General features: G+C 33.9%; 1 protein-coding gene across 2 annotated transcripts in view; it reads left to right on the top strand.

The window, feature by feature from the left end:
* The window catches only part of Cfap47 (cilia and flagella associated protein 47), a 355085-nt gene that overhangs the window by 122059 nt on the left and 212843 nt on the right, over positions 1-20183 (top strand). For both annotated transcript variants that reach the window (XM_063280369.1, XM_063280368.1), the window contains exons 27-30: positions 8370-8470; positions 12993-13148; positions 14174-14402; positions 15436-15657. In XM_063280369.1, the coding sequence (XP_063136439.1) occupies positions 8370-8470; positions 12993-13148; positions 14174-14402; positions 15436-15657 (708 nt within the window). The remainder of the gene's footprint in view (positions 1-8369; positions 8471-12992; positions 13149-14173; positions 14403-15435; positions 15658-20183) is intronic.

Here is a 20183-nt window from a genome sequence, read left to right as displayed (position 1 = left end):
CACCACATAGGTACTGAAAATCAACTCTCGATCATCTCCAAGAGCAGCCCTTGCTCCTAACTGTGAAGCCATCTTTTCACCCCTGAATGTCAACATTTTGATATGAGAATTCCCATATGAATTGTTATTTTTTATTCAAAGAATATTATAGTACTAATGGTTTGAATAATAATATCCCTGCACCTTTACAATTGACTGATGGTGAGAAATACATTGTTATTGAAATGTCTCCTTTATAAATTGTTTTGCATACAAACTTCTGAGGAGTATTTTAATCTACCATCAATTCATAAGTTATAGAAGTTTGTATTTCTCCTTATTTATTACAGTATATTTTGTAGACTTTTTAGCACTATGGCTGCTAAAAGGCAGGCTGTGTAAGAGGATTTCAAAAAAGCATGTAATTGATCATAACTGAAAATAATAGTTACTGCCTAGTACTATTACTTATTATGATTTCAAAAGTTGTGTTAGACAGAATGCTTGTATATACTTACTATTCTTTGGGACTAGAATGCATAAGGAATGACACATTATTTTGGTACAATCATTTGTTCCTTATTGCTTGCCTGTGTGAAAATCTATAACTGCATACTTATTCTATTTTCTTGATAAATCTGTAATAATAAATTATGGGTTTATAAAAAGTTTATGATAGCATTTTTATGGTTAAGTAACACAAAATACCACTGTATTATAATAAACTATATATATGCAGAATTAAATGATTTTAATTCATTTAATACTTAAACAGATGGGCAGAAACCTGAAAACTTTCAAGGTAATGTTTACCATGCTGTTATAGATTATTATAGATTATTATAATGGTGATAAAACACTTTTTTTTTCTTTTTTTATTCGGTATTATTTATTTACATTTTAGATGTTATTCCCTTTCCTGCTTTCCTGTCCGTAAGCCCCTTATCACTTCTTAACTACAATAAGCAACATGAATATACATATAGATGTGATTTCTCCATTCTCCTTTCTTTTTTTATTGGATATTTTTTAATTTATGTTTCAAATGTTATCCCCTTTTCCCCACCCAACCACCTAGCCATTTCCACCTACCTGCCCTGACATTCCCCTACACTGGGTAGTCCAGCCTTGGCAGGACCATGGCTTAGATTCCATTTGTTGTTCTTATGGGGTTGCAAACCCCTTCAGCTCCTTCAATCCTTTCTCTTTAACTTTTCCAATGGGGACCCCATTCTCAGTCCAGTGGTTGGCTGTGAGCATTCCCCTCTGTATTTGTCAGGATCTGACAGAGGCTCTCAGGACACAGCTATATTAGGCTCCTGTCAGCATACACTTAACATGTAAAGAGGAACATTTTCCTTTTCCTTTCGATATACATACACTCATCAGGAGCCAGTGAGAGATGGCTGACTTGCCTATATCATGTTCATTAGGTTTTCACTTAAATGAAGCTTCAGTGTCCCATTCATTTTCTCTTTGTAAGTGGGTTTGATCACCTGCCTTTGCTTGTCTTTATAAGACTCCAAGTAGATGGTGTTTGCACAGCTGCTGGGAACTACTAGGACAGCTACCCATCTCCTTTTCAACTTTCTACTACAGTGCTTGGATGTCTCCCTATGAACCATTTGTAATGATACATTAATGAAAAATTATAATAGAATTACAGAATTTGATTATATTATGGTCTCGTATAAAGAACACTAAGTTTTTAAATAACAAAAGGAAGGTATTAATCTTTATAAAAATTAATCAGTTCTGAGTTTTTTTTAATTTTATGCTTCTTGCATATTTTATGTATTTATATTTCAAATGTTAACCCATTCCCCCTGCCTCATACCCCTCTCCCTCCCCCTGCTTCTATGAGGATGCTTCTACTCCTACCTACCTCTCCTACCTCAATGCTCTGGCAATCACCTATATTGGGGAAATGAGCCTTCACAGGAATAAGGACTTCTCCTCCTATTGATGCTGGGCAATGCCGTCCTGTGCTACATATGTGGCTAGAATGATCCATCCCTCTATGTGTACTTATTTATTGGTGATTTAGTCACTGGGAGCTCTGGTGACATCTGGTTGGTTGATATTGCTGTTTTTCCTATGGTGTGGCAAGCCCCTTCAGCTTCTTCAGTCTTTTCTCTAACTCCTCCATTGGGGTCCACTTATTCAGTCTAATGGTTAGCTGCAACCATTTTCATCTGTATCATTAGGGATCTGGCAGAGCTTCTCAGGGAACACCAATATCTGTCTCCTATCAGCAAGCACTTCTTGGCATCAGCAATAGTAACTGGGTTTGGTGACTGCATATGGGATGGATCCCCAGGTGAGGCAGTCTCTAGATGACTGTTTCTTCAGTCTCTGCTCCACTCTTTCTCCCTATATTTCATCCCGTGAGTAGTTTTTCCCCCTTCTAAGAAGAAATGAAGCATCCATATTTTGGTCTTCATTCTTCTTGAACTTCATCTAATTTGTGAAATTTTTTTCTTAGGTATTCCAAGCCTCTAGGCTAATATCCATTTATCAGTGAGTGCATACCATGCATGTTCTTTTGTGATTAGGTTACCTCACTCATGATATTTTCTACTTCCACACATTTGCCTATGACATTCTTAAAGTCGTTGTTCTTAATAGATATATAATACTCCATTGTGTAAATGTACCACATTTTCTGTATCCATTTCTCTGTTGAAGGACATCTGGGTTCTTTCTAGCTTCTGGCTATTATAAAAAGGCTGCTATGAGCATACTGGAGCATGTGTCCTTGTTATATACTAGAATGTCTTTGGATGTATGCCCAGGAGTGGTATAGATGGGTCGTCAGGTAGTACTATGTCCAGTTTTCTGAGAAACCTCCAGACTCATTTCCAGAATGGTTGTACCAGTCTGCAATCCCACCAACAATGGAGGAGTGTTCCTCTTTCTCCACATCCTCACCAGCATCTGTTGTCACCTGAGTTTTTCATCTTGGTCATTCTGACTATTCTGAGGTGGAATTTCAGGGTTGTTTTGATTTGCATTTCCCTTATGACTAAAGATGTTGAACATTTCTTAGGTGTTTCTCTGCCATTCAATATTACTCAGTTGAGAATTCTTTGTTTAGCTTTGTATCCCATTTTTTAACAGGATTATTAGATTCTCTGGAGTGTAACTTAATGAGTTCTTTGTGTGTGTGTGTGTGTGTGTGTGTGTGTGTGTGTATACAGAAGCTTTGCAATTTTATGAGGTCCAATTTGTCAATTCTTGATCTTAGAGCCTAAGCCATTGGTGTTCTGTTCAGGAAATTTTCCCCTGTGCCTATGTATTTCAGGGTCTTCCTCATTTTCTCTTCTATTAGTTTCATTGTATCTGGTTTTATATGGAAGCCTTTAATATACTTGGACTTAAGTTTTGTACAAGGAGATAAGAATGGGTCAATTCACATTCTTCGACATGCTGACTTCCAGTTGAACCAGCGCCATTTGTTGAAAATGCTGTCTTTTTTCCATTGGTTGGTTTTAGCTCCTTTGTGAAAAGTCAAGTGACCATAGGTGTGAGGATTCATTTCTGGTTTTTCAATTTTGTTCCACTGATCTATCTCTCTGTTTCTGTACCAATACCATGCAGTTTTTATCCCTATTGCACAGTTCTGAGATTTAAAATACAATTAAAAGTTAATTTTTCACCTTTTAAACCCATAGATATCATGTATTAGAAATATGATATATTTTCATATATTACTTTTAATTATGCAAATACAGTCATACTTATACAGACATAATATTCTATAAGTATAAATTATTTTTAGAATGATGTAGCATGTCTGTGGTGATTTTTTTCCATATACTTTGTGCAAAAAGTAGAGTAGGAAGGCATTCTGGGATTTTTTTAGACAGCTCCCGTTACTTTTAATGAATAAATCCAAATGTATGTTTATTATTAAGATAATGATCCTTGAAATATAGAGCCTTCTATTTTAGAATATTGTGTATGATATCTACTGTAATAAATGTGTATTAGAACTCCAGTAGTAAAGTATCTTTGACTCAGTGCTTGGCCAAAATAATATAAAATGTTATCTGTAGTAGGCACCAGAAATTTGAATAAATGTTAACGAACATGTATATGTAAATATGATTACATGTGATATTGTTTGCTCACAATGATTCAATTTAAAAGCATTGTAAGTAGATTTCAGTATGTCACTTTAGAGACTTCAATCAAAGATATTTGTTTCTGAAATAAGTTCTAGACCAAGTATAGTCATCCTATGTTTCCCCATTCATTGAATGTAAGTATATAAATATTGATTAACCCATTCACTTCTACACTCCTAATAGTGATATTTATCATAGTACTCTCTTTCTCTCTCTTTCTCTCTCCCTCCAGTCCCGCCTTCCCTCCCGCCCTCCCTCCCTCCCTGCCTCCACCCCTCCCTCTCTCTTTCCCTCTATCTCTCCCTCTCCTTCCCTCTCCTTCCTGTTCTCTTCTCTCTTTCCACCCCTTCTTTCTCCTTCCCTCCTCACATTTGATTCTTTGTTGCTCTGTGTTAGCTGGCCAGCTTTCAGCCTATCATGCCCCTTCCTCCCATTTTGCTTACCTGAGATTGCAGATCTGCACCAACACATGAGACTAGCTTAAAGGGGGAACTTTAAGCTGGGCTTCAGAGATTGATCTCTGGTTGGTATCTACACAGCCAGTAGTTTTCTTTACTCAATGAGACATTTCATGACTCTCAACTCTTCTTTCTTATCTTCCTAATTTTTGATAATATGTGTTTTTCCATGCTGTCTTGTGGCAAAATTTTGGGCAAAACCATCACACTAATACCAATTAGTTTGTACCCCTTCTAGTCTTTGCTTTGTGAATTTACTTCCTTTGAACTAGTTCTGATGTGAATATAACATAAAAGTCTGATAAATATAAAATGATGTCATATTTTTAATATTATGCTTGATATTTTTATCAGATCATAATAGTTTCTTTGCTATTATAAAGTTAAAATATTATAATTACTGGATATTTATCTCAGAGATTTAACAAGAAGCTTCAACATTAGTTCCTTAAAGATATTTGGGGGCAACAAGTGTAAGAGCTTTAAACTTCACTAATGATATATAAATAAGTAGAGATAAAATGTAACTGGAGTATTAAGTTATAAATTTTGAACTGGGAAAGTGTATAACATTTGAAATGTAAATAAAAATATCAAATGAAAAAGTTCTGAATAATGACTAATAAATTAAAAATCATCCCTATATTTCTTATTAACTTCTTGACCGAAATTTCTAGAATAGACAAATTAATAGAGATAAAAATCAGATGGGAGCTAGTGAGGGTGGCAAATTCAAAGTTACTTTTAGTGTGGTTGTTACTTCTCTTTTATGGATTAAAGGTGCCTATAGTATTCTAAAATTAAGTAATGGTAGAGGTTGTGAACTGTGTGAACTTACTAAAATACACTGACTTACATATCTCAATAAGTGGATTCTATGAGATATAAATTATGTGCTTAAATACTACTATAAGAAGAAATGAAGATATATGATAGATACCAGCATAATAAATAAACAAATTCAGAGATATTGATACTGAGAAATATTTTGTCACATCACAATAGTATTTATCTATTTCATTATTTGCATGACCATGCAAAATCACATCATCAATCTTGTCTCTTTGAATTTCTGCATTGGTTATTGTCATTTAATATTGTAATTAAAATGGTTATAATTATATACAATTTTAATTTACTGGAATGCCAAGTTATCATTGGACTTTTGGATTTGAATTGAAACCCATTATGGAACAGTGACTTTTCATTTTACTTTTTGTATAACACTGATCATTTTCAGAATTTTTTTTATAACAAGTGCTACTTGTATCTGATTTGACGTTGGGAAATCTATAAATAGTACCATAATTCACTTATGTGACACTGGTAGTTCCAATATTTCAGAAGTACACATAATAAAATATATGGAACTACTAATTTCAAAGGCGTTTTCTTCATATTTCAATCTATGTATAATAATAAAAATGAATAAGGTGTCTTTCTTTCCATGATACACACTTTCCCTGATTTCTATACTATATACTCCTGGGATAAGAGCAATTAACTATATATTTTTATTATTCCCTTTTTATCCTTTTTAATTTTTTATCCTTTTGTAAGTTTTTATCCCTTCAGACGCTGAGTTTTCTTTATAGTCTTCAAAAAATTATTTTAAAATAAGAAAAAGGAAGCAGTATACATATTAAAACTTTGTTCTTAGAACAAAACTTGGTTTTAACTATTTTTCTTAATTATTATGTTCCCAGTGATAGTTCTCATTTTGTTTGATCATGTTGTACTTTGGTAACAGTGGCCACAAATGGGCATTTTGTTTATATTAAGGAAATGTTCCCATAAAAACTAAGGTGCTAGAAGAATTCAAATATAGTGACCATGTATGGAAAGTTTAAAGTAAAAGTCTGAGCCTCAATCTGATTCTCTGGTATTCAGTGGAAAAGAAGCGACAACATACAGATCGTTCTATTCTTTCTATGAGCATTATTTTCTTGAGGCAGGGACCAGGGCTTTAGAGATCCCATACAGTATATATGGCTATTATGAGTCTGAGAGCAACTCCTTTGTTCTTGTTTTGAGTACCTGTAATAGCATGTCTACCTAGAAGGTTCTAACAAAATACTGGTACATGGTATCTAAAGTGTGTTAGAGCACAAAACAAGTGCATTCGCAGTTGCTGCAGTATTGTTTTCCTTCTATAATTTAATCATTTTATTGGATATTTTATGTACTTACATTTCAAATGTTATCCCCTTTCCTGGTTCCCCTCTCTCCCCTCCATCCTCCCCCTGCTTCTATGAGGATGCTCCCCAACCCACCTACCCACTCCCACCTCAACACCTTGGCATTCCCCTATACTGGGGAAATGAGCATTCCCAGGACCAAGGGATTTTCCTCCTATTGATGCCAGACAATGCCATCCTCTGCTACATAGGTTGTTCCATGTGTACTCTTTGAATGGTAGTTTATTCCCTGGGAGCTCTGAGGAGTCTGGTTAGTTGATATTGTTGTTCTTCCTATGGGGGTTCAAACCCCTTCAGCTCCTTCAGTCCTTTCTCTAATTCCTCCATTGGGGGCCCTTGCGCTTAGTCTGATGGTTAGCTGCAAGCATCCTCATCTGTATCAGTAGGGCTCTGGCAGACCCTCTCAGGAGACATTCATATCAGGTTCCTGTCAGCAAGCACTTCTTGGAATCAGCAATATTGTCTGGATTTGGTGGCTGCATTATGTGAAGGATCCCCAGGTGGGGCAGTCTCTGGATGGCCTTTCCTTCAGTCTCTGTTCCATTCTTTGTCCCTGTACTTCCTCCCATGAGTGTTTTGTATTCCCTCCTAAGGACTGAAGCATCCACATTTTGGTCTTCCTTCTTCTTGAGCTTAATATGGTCTGTGAATTGTATTAATCAATTTTTAAACAAAAGATATCACTGTTATTTCCATGATGGCCTAGTGATGATGATAATCATGATGACGGTGTTGATGTCTTCCTGCTATTTAATTTAGAAGATTGTTAGTGTGAGTAAATTAACTGTTAATTTCAAATCTAGTTCCAAAAAACGTGGACTTTTATTCATTTGTATTGTTTTTGATTTGCTCATATTCATTATCAATAATTTTGACTTTTATGAAGATAATTATGTTTTAGTTGTGTCTTGTATTTTGGTCATGTTTAGTCTTCATACCTTACTTTTTTTTAACCCCTCTCCTTCCCTTTCACCACTGGTCTCCTTTCCTTTTCCAGTTTTCCTATTTCCAAACTCTCTGTCTCTGTCTCTGTTTCACATACACAAACAATATACAAATATATGTAATATATATATATATATATGTGTGTGTGTGTGTGTGTGTGTGTGTGTGTGTGTGTATGTATATACACACTTGCAAGTGAGGACAGATAAATAAGAAATACTTATTTTTTTCTGTTCAGTATCTTTACTGTTATAAGCAGTAAAGCAGTAAATATGAATATGACAGTATCTCCTTGATGTCTTGGTGTAGAATACTTTGTAGAGTGTATTGAGGTTGGATTGTAGTGTACTATGGTTAATTCTACTTTTATAGAATGTCTGTACTGGTTAACATAGTAATTTAAATCTCTGTTTTGTACTTGCAGAATTAATCTCACTTTTCTGAAGTATATTTTATAAGTGAAATTTATAAACTATTGAAATTTTAAATTAAAAATTTGAAAATATTCTTAGTTGTTACTAAAAACAAGACAAAATTAAAAACAAATGATTAGTAATTTGAGTTTTAAGCATTAAAGGCATTAAAAATAATTAGAACTATTTTAGTGTCTTAGCTACTTATGAATGATTAGTTTATTGATAAAATTATTTTGCTTTTAGGTTCTCACTTCCAGTTACTGCAACAGCAGAAAATTGTATTCTTACTATTTATCTGTATTTAGCAGTTCACTTGGACAAGCAGAAGGTTATTTTAAAGAATGGTAAGTTGTTTTTGGCTGATTGCATTCTCTCCTTGTGCAGGTTCTTACTAATTTAATGTCTAAACAATACTGTATTTATGGAGAACCTCTGTTCCAGTTGTTGGGGCAGCAGCATAAGTTTTATGCTCCCTTTTATTTTACTGTTATTATAAAAATAAAAACCGCTATTTATAATGAAAAAATAGTGATTTTAAAATTAACAACAAGCTATATTGCATATTGGTAGAACAACTGTATAACCTGTACAAAGTGCTGAGTTTGGCAGTTAGCACCTGGAAATAATTACTTTAATATATATTTATTACACATTTATTGTTGCCAAGACCTATGTTTGTTATTAATAGTAGAATTTGGCAATGCCATTTATTTCATAAATTTGATGTCATATATGAAAATGCACAAATTAAGGATTGAGTTTTATGTGTAAGATAATTAAAATATTTATTGCTCCTGGATCTTTGCAGTCACAGAAATTATAGGGATATTTGTGTCAACCTTGTCAAATAATAAACAGCATTGTTGAGTATAATATTGCAAATGCTTAGTAGTGTAATAGGAGGGGTAGAAGAGTAACTGTTCTATCAAGTCCATACATTTTAGTTCAAAGTTAGCCTTTTTTAAATTTTAATCATATTATCCACTTGCCTCTTCAACTGTAATCAAACTTATGAAGGATACTTGGTAGTCTTCAGTCTCTTCAGAGACTATGACCTCTCAGAAAAATAAAGAAACAACAGCAACATAGTGTCACTCAATAACACTACACCAAAGTTCCAAAAATTATGCATGTATCAGAATCAATATTTTTTTTCTTTTACTTCAGTCTCATGACCAGAAGCCAGTATTGTCTTGTGGCTTAAGTATTTCATTTACGTACTACTACTCATGGTCCATACTACATATCCTTTGGTACACTTTCCAAGCAATTTTTGCCTCTAACTTCTTACCTGATACAGTTGAATTATCAGGAAGATTTCAAGAAGTAAAATGGAAATTATGTTTTCTCAGGAAAATTCCAAAGAAACATAGCCATGTCAGGTCACCCATTTCAAAGTATTCTTTCTAAATTTACCAGTTAAACAAAAACAGTTTTTGAATCATTAAACGGATATTAAAAAGGAACCATCCAGAGAATAGAGTAACTCTTGGGAGCTTATTATGACTTAAACATTGAAGATAAAAATGTAGAGTAGGAGGACGATTTACAAAGAACAATAAGTGATTAAAATACATTTCTTCCAGCTAAGAAAGAAATGTTTGAAGTCAGCAGGAAGCAGTGCTTCACTGTTGAACACCACTAAGACTGTTGATTAGCCACCATTTCCCTTTCCGTTTTCAAGCTTTCTTAGTGGTGTATATCTCTGGGTCTGCTTTAGTCACTCAAAATGTTCCTTCTAACATAATTAGTGAAAAATTTCTCCACTGTCTGTACTTTTTAATTTCATGTGTAAATCAAAAGTCCATTTTCTTTTAATTCATATACTTTGTCTTCAACCTTCAACAAAAATTCAGGAATTCATAATTCAAATACCTAGGTGATACTTTTCATTGGATTTCCTAAGGCACAACAAAAATTGCAGGACAAGAATAAAACTCACCGTTCTTAAATATTCTCATTTTTCTGGATTCCACATTTCTGCAGATGTGTCTAAATTCCATCTAATGTCCAATCCAGAAACCCGAAAAACATCCTTAATGAGATTTTTCTCTCTCACACTACAAGTTCAGTCTGTTTATTTTTATTATTTAACCTCCAAATATCTTTCAAATCCTTTCAATTCTTTGCTGTTGCTGCCTAATTCATGATAGGATCATGTTTTCATGATGTCAAAGCAAAATTTTGATGTATACTCTGCCTCTTGCAGTTTCCTTCCCATTCATAAAACATGCTTCATATTCTGATGAAAATGACATTTATAAATTGACATTTCATTTTAATATCTATGTATAGAAACTTTCCACAATGATAGTGAAGACATAGTTTAGCAATTACAGGCATGTGCTGTTTCACAGAGGTCCCAAGTTCTGTTAATAGCTCATAACTTTCTATAAATATACTTCTCACAGTTCCAATGTTGACTTCAGCCCTCTCCAAGCATCCATACACAGTAGCCCAGACACACTCCCTCACAAATACAAATATATCTTTCTATGCTTTGAATATAGTGGTATTTAACCATAAAACTTGAACTAGGAGGGTAAGGCAATAAAGTTGTAAATTCAAGGCTATCTCAATGGTTGTAGAACTTTCCAATGGTTGCTAATGAGGCCAAACTCCTACACTTTAATCTATAGGCAGTTAGTGATTGTTGGAGGAGGAACATAGGGTCTTCTTAGCAATTCTAATCAAATCCTGTGGCTGGAAAAACCCAAAGAAACAGAAACCAAAAGCATGAAAGTGTAAAGGGAGCTAACTGAGATAAAGGGGATCAACAAAGAGGGGGAAAAAGAAGATAATGGGGGACAAATAGGATAAAAATAAATTTTTTGCATATGTAAAAATACCACAAATAAAACTCGTTATCTATAAAACTACTTAAAAATAAAATCTTTACATAAAATATCATTACTGATAAAATGAAACCAACAAGGTCTCTTATCTCATAGCTCAGATAGTGGCTTCATTCTCACTTTTGGACGTTTTTATCTTCATTGTTTAAGTCATAATCAGCTCCCATGAGTTACTCTATTCTCTGGATGGTTCTTTTTTAATATCTATTTGATGATTCAAAATGTGTTTCCATTAGACACTATATAGCTATATACCAAGGAAGAGCCCTGCCTTTTGTGTGGTTGGGATTTTCATTTATTTTCACTACACTCATAATTGCCATTCTCCTGACATACCCCATGCATAATTTTGACTTCTCAGGCTTCATATCTGCATTTTTTTCCTGACATTTATAATATCTTTGAAAAAGGAACTAATTTCTCTTTACAGTCATTTGTCTGGAATGTCTCATAGTACATGATAGATAAAAAAGGCATTTTCCTATATTATATAATTGGTGATTTAAATTCTAAAACTCCAAGAAAATATTTTATCTGCATATTACCATTAAAAATGTGTTGTATTCGAGAAGTATATTCTCACTATCACAAAATTGAGTTTTTAAGAAACTTATAGGCTAGTCCAATTGGTATTATAGACCTGTAGTGGGAGCAATACAGAGAGGCGGTGAGACAGAGAGGTAATAGGGAGGAGAGAGACAGAGACAAATAGAAACTAAGATTCCAAGAGCACGTTAGAGCTATTAAGTAAATTTTCTATGACAAATTAAGAATGGTTTTGCTCTAAAACTAGGAGAAAATTTGGTGTGTCGCAGGCTGTTGTTATTTGAAGCTGCTTTTAAAGTAATGCTCACTGCAATCTTAGGATTTGTGATTTCTTATGTTCAGATAAAATTTTTTTTAGATACTTTGTATGAAAGAAACCCAGAGTTTAGGGACTAATCAGTACTTCTGCTAAACCTCTGACTTCATTTTTTTAAAAAAATATTTATTATATATACAGTGGTTTGCATGGATGTATGCCTACAGGCCAGAAGAGAGCACCAGATGGTCATGAGCTACCATGTAGTTGCTGGGAATTGAACTTAGAACACCTTCAAGAGCAGCTCTTAACCTTTGAACCATCTGTCCATCCTAATTTCAGTTTTAAACTGTAGAAGTTTATACTTTTATGATAGAATATGCATATATATGTATATTTAGATAGATATACATTTATATGCGTGTGCATATATATGTATTTGTATATATGACATATTACAACCAATTGTAATATATTGCTTTAATATTTTATTGGTTATTTTATTTATTTACATTCCCAGTTCCCTGTCCTAAAACCCCCTATCCCACCCCCCTACCCCTGCTTTTATGAGGGTGCTCTCCCACCCACCGTCCCTTCCTACCTCACTACCCTAGCATTCCCCTACTGTGGGGCATTGCCACTTGAGCCATACGTCACTCCATGTGTATGTACTCTTTGGATGGTGGTTTAGTACTTGGGAGCACTGAGGGGTTTGGTTGGTTGATATTGTTGTTCTTTATATTAAGTTAGTTAAATACATACTGTGAATCGAAACCTTAAAAGTATATAGCAGTCCAAACTTGAATAGGGTTAAAGATCTCCAAAGTGGTATCAAATCATGAACAAGAAGTGATTTCATGTTTGAGTTTCAACTAGGAATAGGTATTTGTATTAGCAACCCTTCTATGTCTTTTATGTGATAATTCCAGTTATTTGATATAGGAACATTTAAAATATTTTACATATTTTTGTGCTAAAGTTAATATTGTTCATTTTCTAAGGATTTGACAATTGTCTTATCAAATAATTTCCATTGGATTTAGAGAACCATACCACCATTTGTGCTATTTTAATTTGTCAACTCATATGATAATAAAATTGGTATTTAGACTTTCTTTTACTATTTTATGTGAATTATGAAATACTATGATATTAAGTATACAAATATTTCTTTGGCTAACTATGCTCTACTTTTTTTGTCATTTGTAGATAAAGAAGGAAATATTACAAAGCATAGAGGCAGTTTCCTCATTCCTATGGTTTCACACAGGGATTCCAAATCATTTTCTACACAATTAATGAAAAGGGGATCTTTTCTGCCCAGGTTTAATGATTCTGAAATTACATGTGGGAACCTATTTGTTGGTATGTGAAAATGTATAATGTGCTTATCAAATCTAGTCAATGATATAATCTTCTTAATATAAAAACAGTTATTTCAAACAATAAATTCATTAAAAATTACATGAGTTTATCAAAGTCTTGGTGTTTCACCTGCTTTGGGTAAGTATTAAATGAATATCAATAAAAATTCTCTACATTTATAGTATTCTTAGTGCCTCAGTAATATATATTCTAAAATTTGCATCTCATACTTCCAGTAATTAATTAACTGAGTGCAAAAACCTGACAATAGTTGTTTTCTTTGCATTTAACTAAAATGTTAAATATCCTGTTGATCCCCTATAACTCTTTTATAACACTATAAGTACCTCCTGTATGCAACTTATGAATATGTTTTATTTGGATTCCAGGTTGGCTTTCTTACCAAGTAGTAAGCATATGTAAATATGGGTGTTTGATATTATTTGAGATTAGCTTCAAATATTCCTTATATAGATCTGTGTCACATGCTTAAAATTAATTTTTATTAGTGGGCAAATGCAACTTCAATAGTGTGAGTCTGTAATTTTGTGATTTTACAAAAAATACTTTTTAGCAAAATATAATTTATACTCTTTAAAGTTTCCATAACACAAAATATTTTGTTATATTTACTTGTATTACTCAAAAAGATATTTGAATACGTAGTAGATATTTTGTTTCTGGAATTCTTTTAGCTAACGTCTAATTACATAATAAGCAATGGTAAAGAAATGAAAATAAGTTTTTATTATGTAAACAAAAGTAAAGAGTCATATTTTGAATAATATTTGTGAATATTTCCTGAGAAGTATAAACCATCACTTTTTCTATACTTAATAAATGCATATTAAATAATTTTACACATTTGCAAGTGATATCATTATTTTAAAATACAGTAGACATAAAATATTTTAAAGGGATTGGAAATATTTGTTGACAATGTTTTATTTTACTGATTACAAGTAGAGCTAACTAGAGGAATACTCTGTGTTCAAATAAGATTGTATAACAAATGTGTACTCTAGGGATGGAAATTTCACATGATCATTTGGACTCAGATGAAAGTATTACTGAAAGATTATGTGCTAAATATCTGGAGAATGAAGAAAAGAATCAACAGTTCTTTGCACCCGAAGAAGGATCAAAGGCTTTTGACTATTTTCAGAAGGTTGTGAATGCAACTCAGACATGGTTCAGTCTCTTTGGCTGGCCAGAAGGGCCCCATTCTCTTTCTATTCCTGAGACAATAAGAAGGTGACATTTATATGTTTTATAATTTTTATTTTCCATTTTCTAAAGTATAGTGTGCTTATTTTAATCATTTTTCAATCAAACAGAATTTATGTAAACTGATGAATCATTAGGGCAATGTTGAGGCCAAAATGGATGCAATTATAAATTCTGTGATTCATATGTACTTCTTCACTAAAATAGGTTTGCTTTAAATTAACTTGTTAGGGAGCCATTGATTCTATACAATAATATTTCATTGTGACCTTTACATGTCTACAGTGTTCTTTAATCTTACCTATGATGCTTTTGTACCCATTACCCAGGCCTCCTTCATCTTTTGATGTTTTTTGTTTCATTACACCCTGTTTCCTTTTTCTTCTTTAATTTAACCATGACCGATTTTTTTCTCCTTTTCTTATGCAACCATTGTAGAGAAATTTTAATCCAGCAACATGGTTGTTTGGCAAGGGATCACATCCAAAGACCTTCTAGGTCTGGTTGATCCAGCTGCAGTGACACACCTTTAATCCCACTGGCTGAAATAAAAACACAGTCTTAGCATACATCTTTAAACCCTTATCAATGAAGGTAGGGTTAGTTTGTAGAAGGAAGCAGCCATGTTGGAAAGTGCCATCTAAATGAGGGGTAGAAAATGTGATGAATCAGATGATGTATTATATATATTTAAATTTTAAATTTATGTGGAAAAATATAATAAGTATTTAGATTATACAATTCATGATTGTACCCCTTGAGTTTAAGTTACTTGCCATATTAGCATACAGTGAGATAAGGAATCAATCCTTAATGTCTTTTCTCAAACCCAGTCTGATTGCAATCCACTCCTTAAGCACCTCAATTGCAGCATTAGTGATATATGTGAAAAGAGTGTAATGTCTTTAGGAATATTTAAAAATTTAATTTGTGCTTGCAAATAGTAGCCACATGAATTGCATTTTAGAATTGCATTTTTGCTGTCTACCTTAAAATGATTCATTTTAGTTATTGATCATATTTTTGAGACTGTTGTTCATTTATTCCTTTTTACACATAGGGATGTGCAGAAAATACAATTCTATTCATCATCCTCACCACCCAAGAAATTTTCCAGACAGTATGACTTTTCCAAATATAATAAGACAATTTATGATGTGATACTTCACTTGAGTGGAAAACTGCCACCTGGAATTAACTCAAACCAGTCCTTACCAGTGGATAACGTTGAAAGGGTGATACAACTCCATTCACAGCATGCCTCACTTCTAGATTTTATCACGTAAGAGCTAAGATATACTAGATTAAACCTGTAATCATGGCTTCCTTAAATTGATAAATGAATAGATGTGTGTGTGTGTGTATAGATAGACTAAAGATAATGTCTTTAGCTTAAATGTCTCTTGCTATACCCATTGTAATATATATTGTAGTTGTGAAGTATACACTAGTTAATATAAGTATCTCATGAACTTTTGGGATGAATAATCGAATATACTACCACTTAAACTTAATCATGTACCAAGATTATTGGGATGGCTTGTTAAAATAATGTGCTCACAGTTAACAGGATTTATGATGCTAATTTAGGTTAACTATAAGTTGTAAGATATGAATAATCTATTCTATTCCATGGCCTTTTTTGGGAGGTATATATGTCATAAATCCACTAGTTCAAAAATGAAACTTAAAAAAATCCTTAGAGTACTGCTTATATCATCTTAGTTTACAAATATTATAAACTTCTGAGTTTCATAGTTAAGATATGAATATTAAAGCATAAGGCTGGTAAGAAGTTCCACAAGTGCTATTGCCATATAGGGTAATATTATTGTGAGATCTGTATTACTCTATAACTATTAATTGACAGTTTGCCATAATATGAAAAGGTAATGTTATTTTGAATTCTGAGGACAGGATTGGAGAACTTATATTGATTCTTTTACCTTCATTTTCAGCATTCTTGTTTACTTAAAATCCCCGCACATAGATAATGTATACATCAACTTCATGGTACAACCTCTCTAAATTATCATTTTATAGGGTTTATGCAAATATATACATATATAAATATTTACATATATATTTTCTCTATTATGGTGGAAAAAAAGTGCAAAGAATAAGGACTCTTAGATCAAGAGTACAAATGAAGAGCTCCTTGTACTCAAACCCTGTTGTGGAGAGAGACGAACACCCAGAGGTGCAGACAATCCTGAGACCTCAGGACAGACCACTACTTCTACCCACTTCTGCCCACTTCTGTCCACATTCCTGGCCCAAGAGGAAAATACATAGTGACTCTGGATACAGGAATATAGGAGCAGTCAGTGGCAGGAACTTGTTGGGTCCAGCCTGCACTTCGAACTGAACTAAACCAGTCACATAGCATCCTGAACCCAAATCCTGTGGGGGAAAGAACTAGACACTCAAAAGTGTGGACACTCCTGAGAACCCAGAGGAGACAAATAATTTCTGCCCCCATTCCTGACCCAAGAGGAAATCTCCTAGTGCCATCTGTGCCCCTGGATACAGGGACGTAGGAGCAGTAAGGTACAGGACCCTTCCTGTTTCTATCTGCACCAAGAGTCAGACACCAGGAGTACCTACACACCTGAGAGCAGAACTTTCTGTTCCCATATCTGGCTGAAAGAAAACAGGTTTACAGGAGTGCTGACACACAGGCCTATAGGAGGGCCAAGCCACTTTCAGAGTCAGCAAGGCAAGCCAACACTAGGAACAACGTGATGCCTAGAAGCACGAGCAGGAACCTAAGCAATAGAAACCAATACTACTTGGCATCATCAGAGCTCAGTTCTCCCAACAAAGCAAATACGGATATCCAAACAAAATCCTGGAATGCAAGATTTGGATTTAAAATCACATTGTATAATAATGATGGAGGACTTTAAGAAGGACATACATAACTCCATTAAAGAAATGCAGGACAACACAAGTAAACAAATAGAAGCCCTTCAATAGGAAACAAAAGAATCCCTTAACGAATCCCTTAAAGAATTACAGGAAAACACATTCAAACAGGTAAAAGAAATGGACAAAACCCTCCAGGATTTCAAAAGGGAAATAGAAACAATAAAGAAAGCACAAAGGGAGACAACCCTGGAGATAGAAAACCTAGGGAAGACATCAGGAGTCATAGATTATCATCAACAGAATACATCTCAGGGGCAGAAGATACCATAGAAAACATCTACACAACCATAAAAGATAATGTAAAATTCAAAAAGCCCCTAGCACAAAACTTCCAGAAACTCCAGGACACAGTGAGAAGATCAAACCTAAGGATAATAGGTATAGAAGAGAGTGAAGACTCCCAACTTAAAGGGCCAGGAAATATCTACAACAAAATTATAAAAGAAAACTTCCCTAACCTAAAAAAAGATATGCCCATAAACATAAAAGAAGCCTACAAAACTCCAAATAGAGTGGACCAGAAAAGAAATTCCCCTGTCACATAATAGTGAAAACATCAATTGCACAAAACAAAGAAAGAATTTTAAAAGCAGTAAGGGAAAAGTTAAAGTGACATATAAAGACAGATCTATCAGAATTACACCAGCTTTCTCACCAGAGGCTATGAAAGCCAGAAGATCCTGGGCAAATGTCATACAGACCATAAGAGAATGCAATTGACAGCCCAGGCTACTATATCCAGCAAAACTCTCAATTAACATAGATGAAGAAACCAAGACATTCCATGACAAAACCAAATTTACACCATATCTTTCTACATATCCATCCATACAAAGAATAATACATGGAAAACTCCAACACGAGGAGGGAAACTGCACCATAGGAAAAGCAAGAAAATTATCTCCTTGAAATGACACCAAAAGAAGAGAGACACATAAACATAATTCCACCTCTAACAACAAACATACCTGGAAGCAACAATCACTATTCCTTAATATCTCTTAATATCAATGGACTCAATTCCCCAATAAAAAAGACATAGATTAACAGACTGGATAAGTAAAGAGAACCCAGCACTTTGCTACATACAGGAAACATACCCCAGAGACAAAGAAAGAAACTACCTGAGAGTAGCAGGCTGGAAAACAACTTTCCAAGCAAATGGACCTAAGAAACAAGCTGGAGTAGCCATTGTAATATTGAATAAAATTGACTTTCAACCAAAAGTAATCAAAAAAGATAAGAAAGGACATTTCATATTCACCAAAGGGAAAATTAACCAAGATGAACTCTCAATCTTAAATGTCTGTGCTCTAAATACAAGAACAACTACATTCATAAAAGTAACCTTAATAAAGGTCAAAGCACACATTGCTCCTCACACTATAATAGTAGGAGATTTCAACACCCCACTCTCATCAATGGACAGATAATTGAAACAGAAATTATATAGAGACATATAAAAACTAACAGAAGTTATGAACCAAATGGACTTAACAGATATTTATAGAACAATTCATCCTAAAAGAAAAGATTATACCTTCTTCTCTGTACCTCATCGCTCCTCCTCCAAAATTGACCATATAATCAGTCACAAAACAGGCCTCAACATGTACTGGAAGATTGAAATAATCCTATGCATCCTATCAGATCACCATGGACTGAGGCTGGTCTTCAATAACAACAAAAACAACAGAAAGCCCACATATACATGGAAGTTGAACAACGCTCTACTCAATGATAACTTGGAAAAGGAAGAAATAAAGAAAGAAATTAAGACTTTTTAGAATTTAATGAAAATGAAGGCACAATATCCTCAAACTTAGGAAATACAATGAAGGCATGCTAAGAGGAAAACTCATAGTTCTGAGTGCCTCCAAAAAGAAACAGGAGAGAGCATACATTAGCAGCTTGACAGCACACCTCAAAGCTCTAAAACAAAAAAGCAAATACACTCATGAGGAGTAGAAAGCAGGAAATAATCAAACTCAGGTGAAATCAACCAAGTAGAAACCAAAAGGACTATACAATTATTCAACAAAACCAGGAGCTGGTTCTTTGAGAAAGTCAAGATAGATAAACCCTTAGCCAGAATAATCAGAGGACACAGAGAGTGTGTCCAAATTAACAAAATCAGAAATGAAAAGGGAGACATAAGAACTCTGTGGAAATGCAAGATATCATCAGATCCTACTACAAAAGCCTATGTTCAACAAACCTGGAAAATCTTGAGGAAATGGACAATATTCTAGACAAATACCAGGTAACAAAGTTAAATCAGGAACAGATAAAGCATGTAAAAAAATCCATAACTCCTAAGAAATTGAAGCAGTTATTAAAAGTATTCCAACCAATAGGAGCCCAGGATCAGTTTGGTGTAGTGAAGAATTCTGTCAGACCTTCATAGAAGACCTCATACCAGTACTGTCCAATATATTCCACAAAATAGAAACAGATGGAACACTACCCAATTCCTCCTATGAAGCCACAATTATGTTTATACCTAAACTGCACAAAGACCCAACAAAAAAGAAAACTTCAGACCATTTTCCCTTATGAATATTGATACAAAAATACTCAATAATATTCTCTCCAACTGAATCCAAGTACACATCAAAGTGATCATTCATCGTGATCAAGTAGGGATGGTTCAATAGGACAAAACGGCAACCAACAGATTGGGAAAAGATCTTTACCAATCCTACAACTGATAGAGGGCTAATATCCAAAATATACGAAGAACTCAAGAAGTTAGACTCCAGAGAGCCAAATACCCCTATTACAAAATGGGGTTCAGTGCTAAACAAAGAATTCACAGCTGAGGAATATCGAATGGCTGAGAAGTACCTAAAGAAATGCTGAAAAGTCTTAGTCATC

The sequence above is a fragment of the Rattus norvegicus genome, chromosome X (genome assembly GCF_036323735.1).
Source record: "Rattus norvegicus strain BN/NHsdMcwi chromosome X, GRCr8, whole genome shotgun sequence".
Classification (NCBI taxonomy): Eukaryota; Metazoa; Chordata; class Mammalia; order Rodentia; family Muridae; genus Rattus; species Rattus norvegicus.
This window is presented reverse-complemented; position numbering and strand designations above follow the sequence as displayed.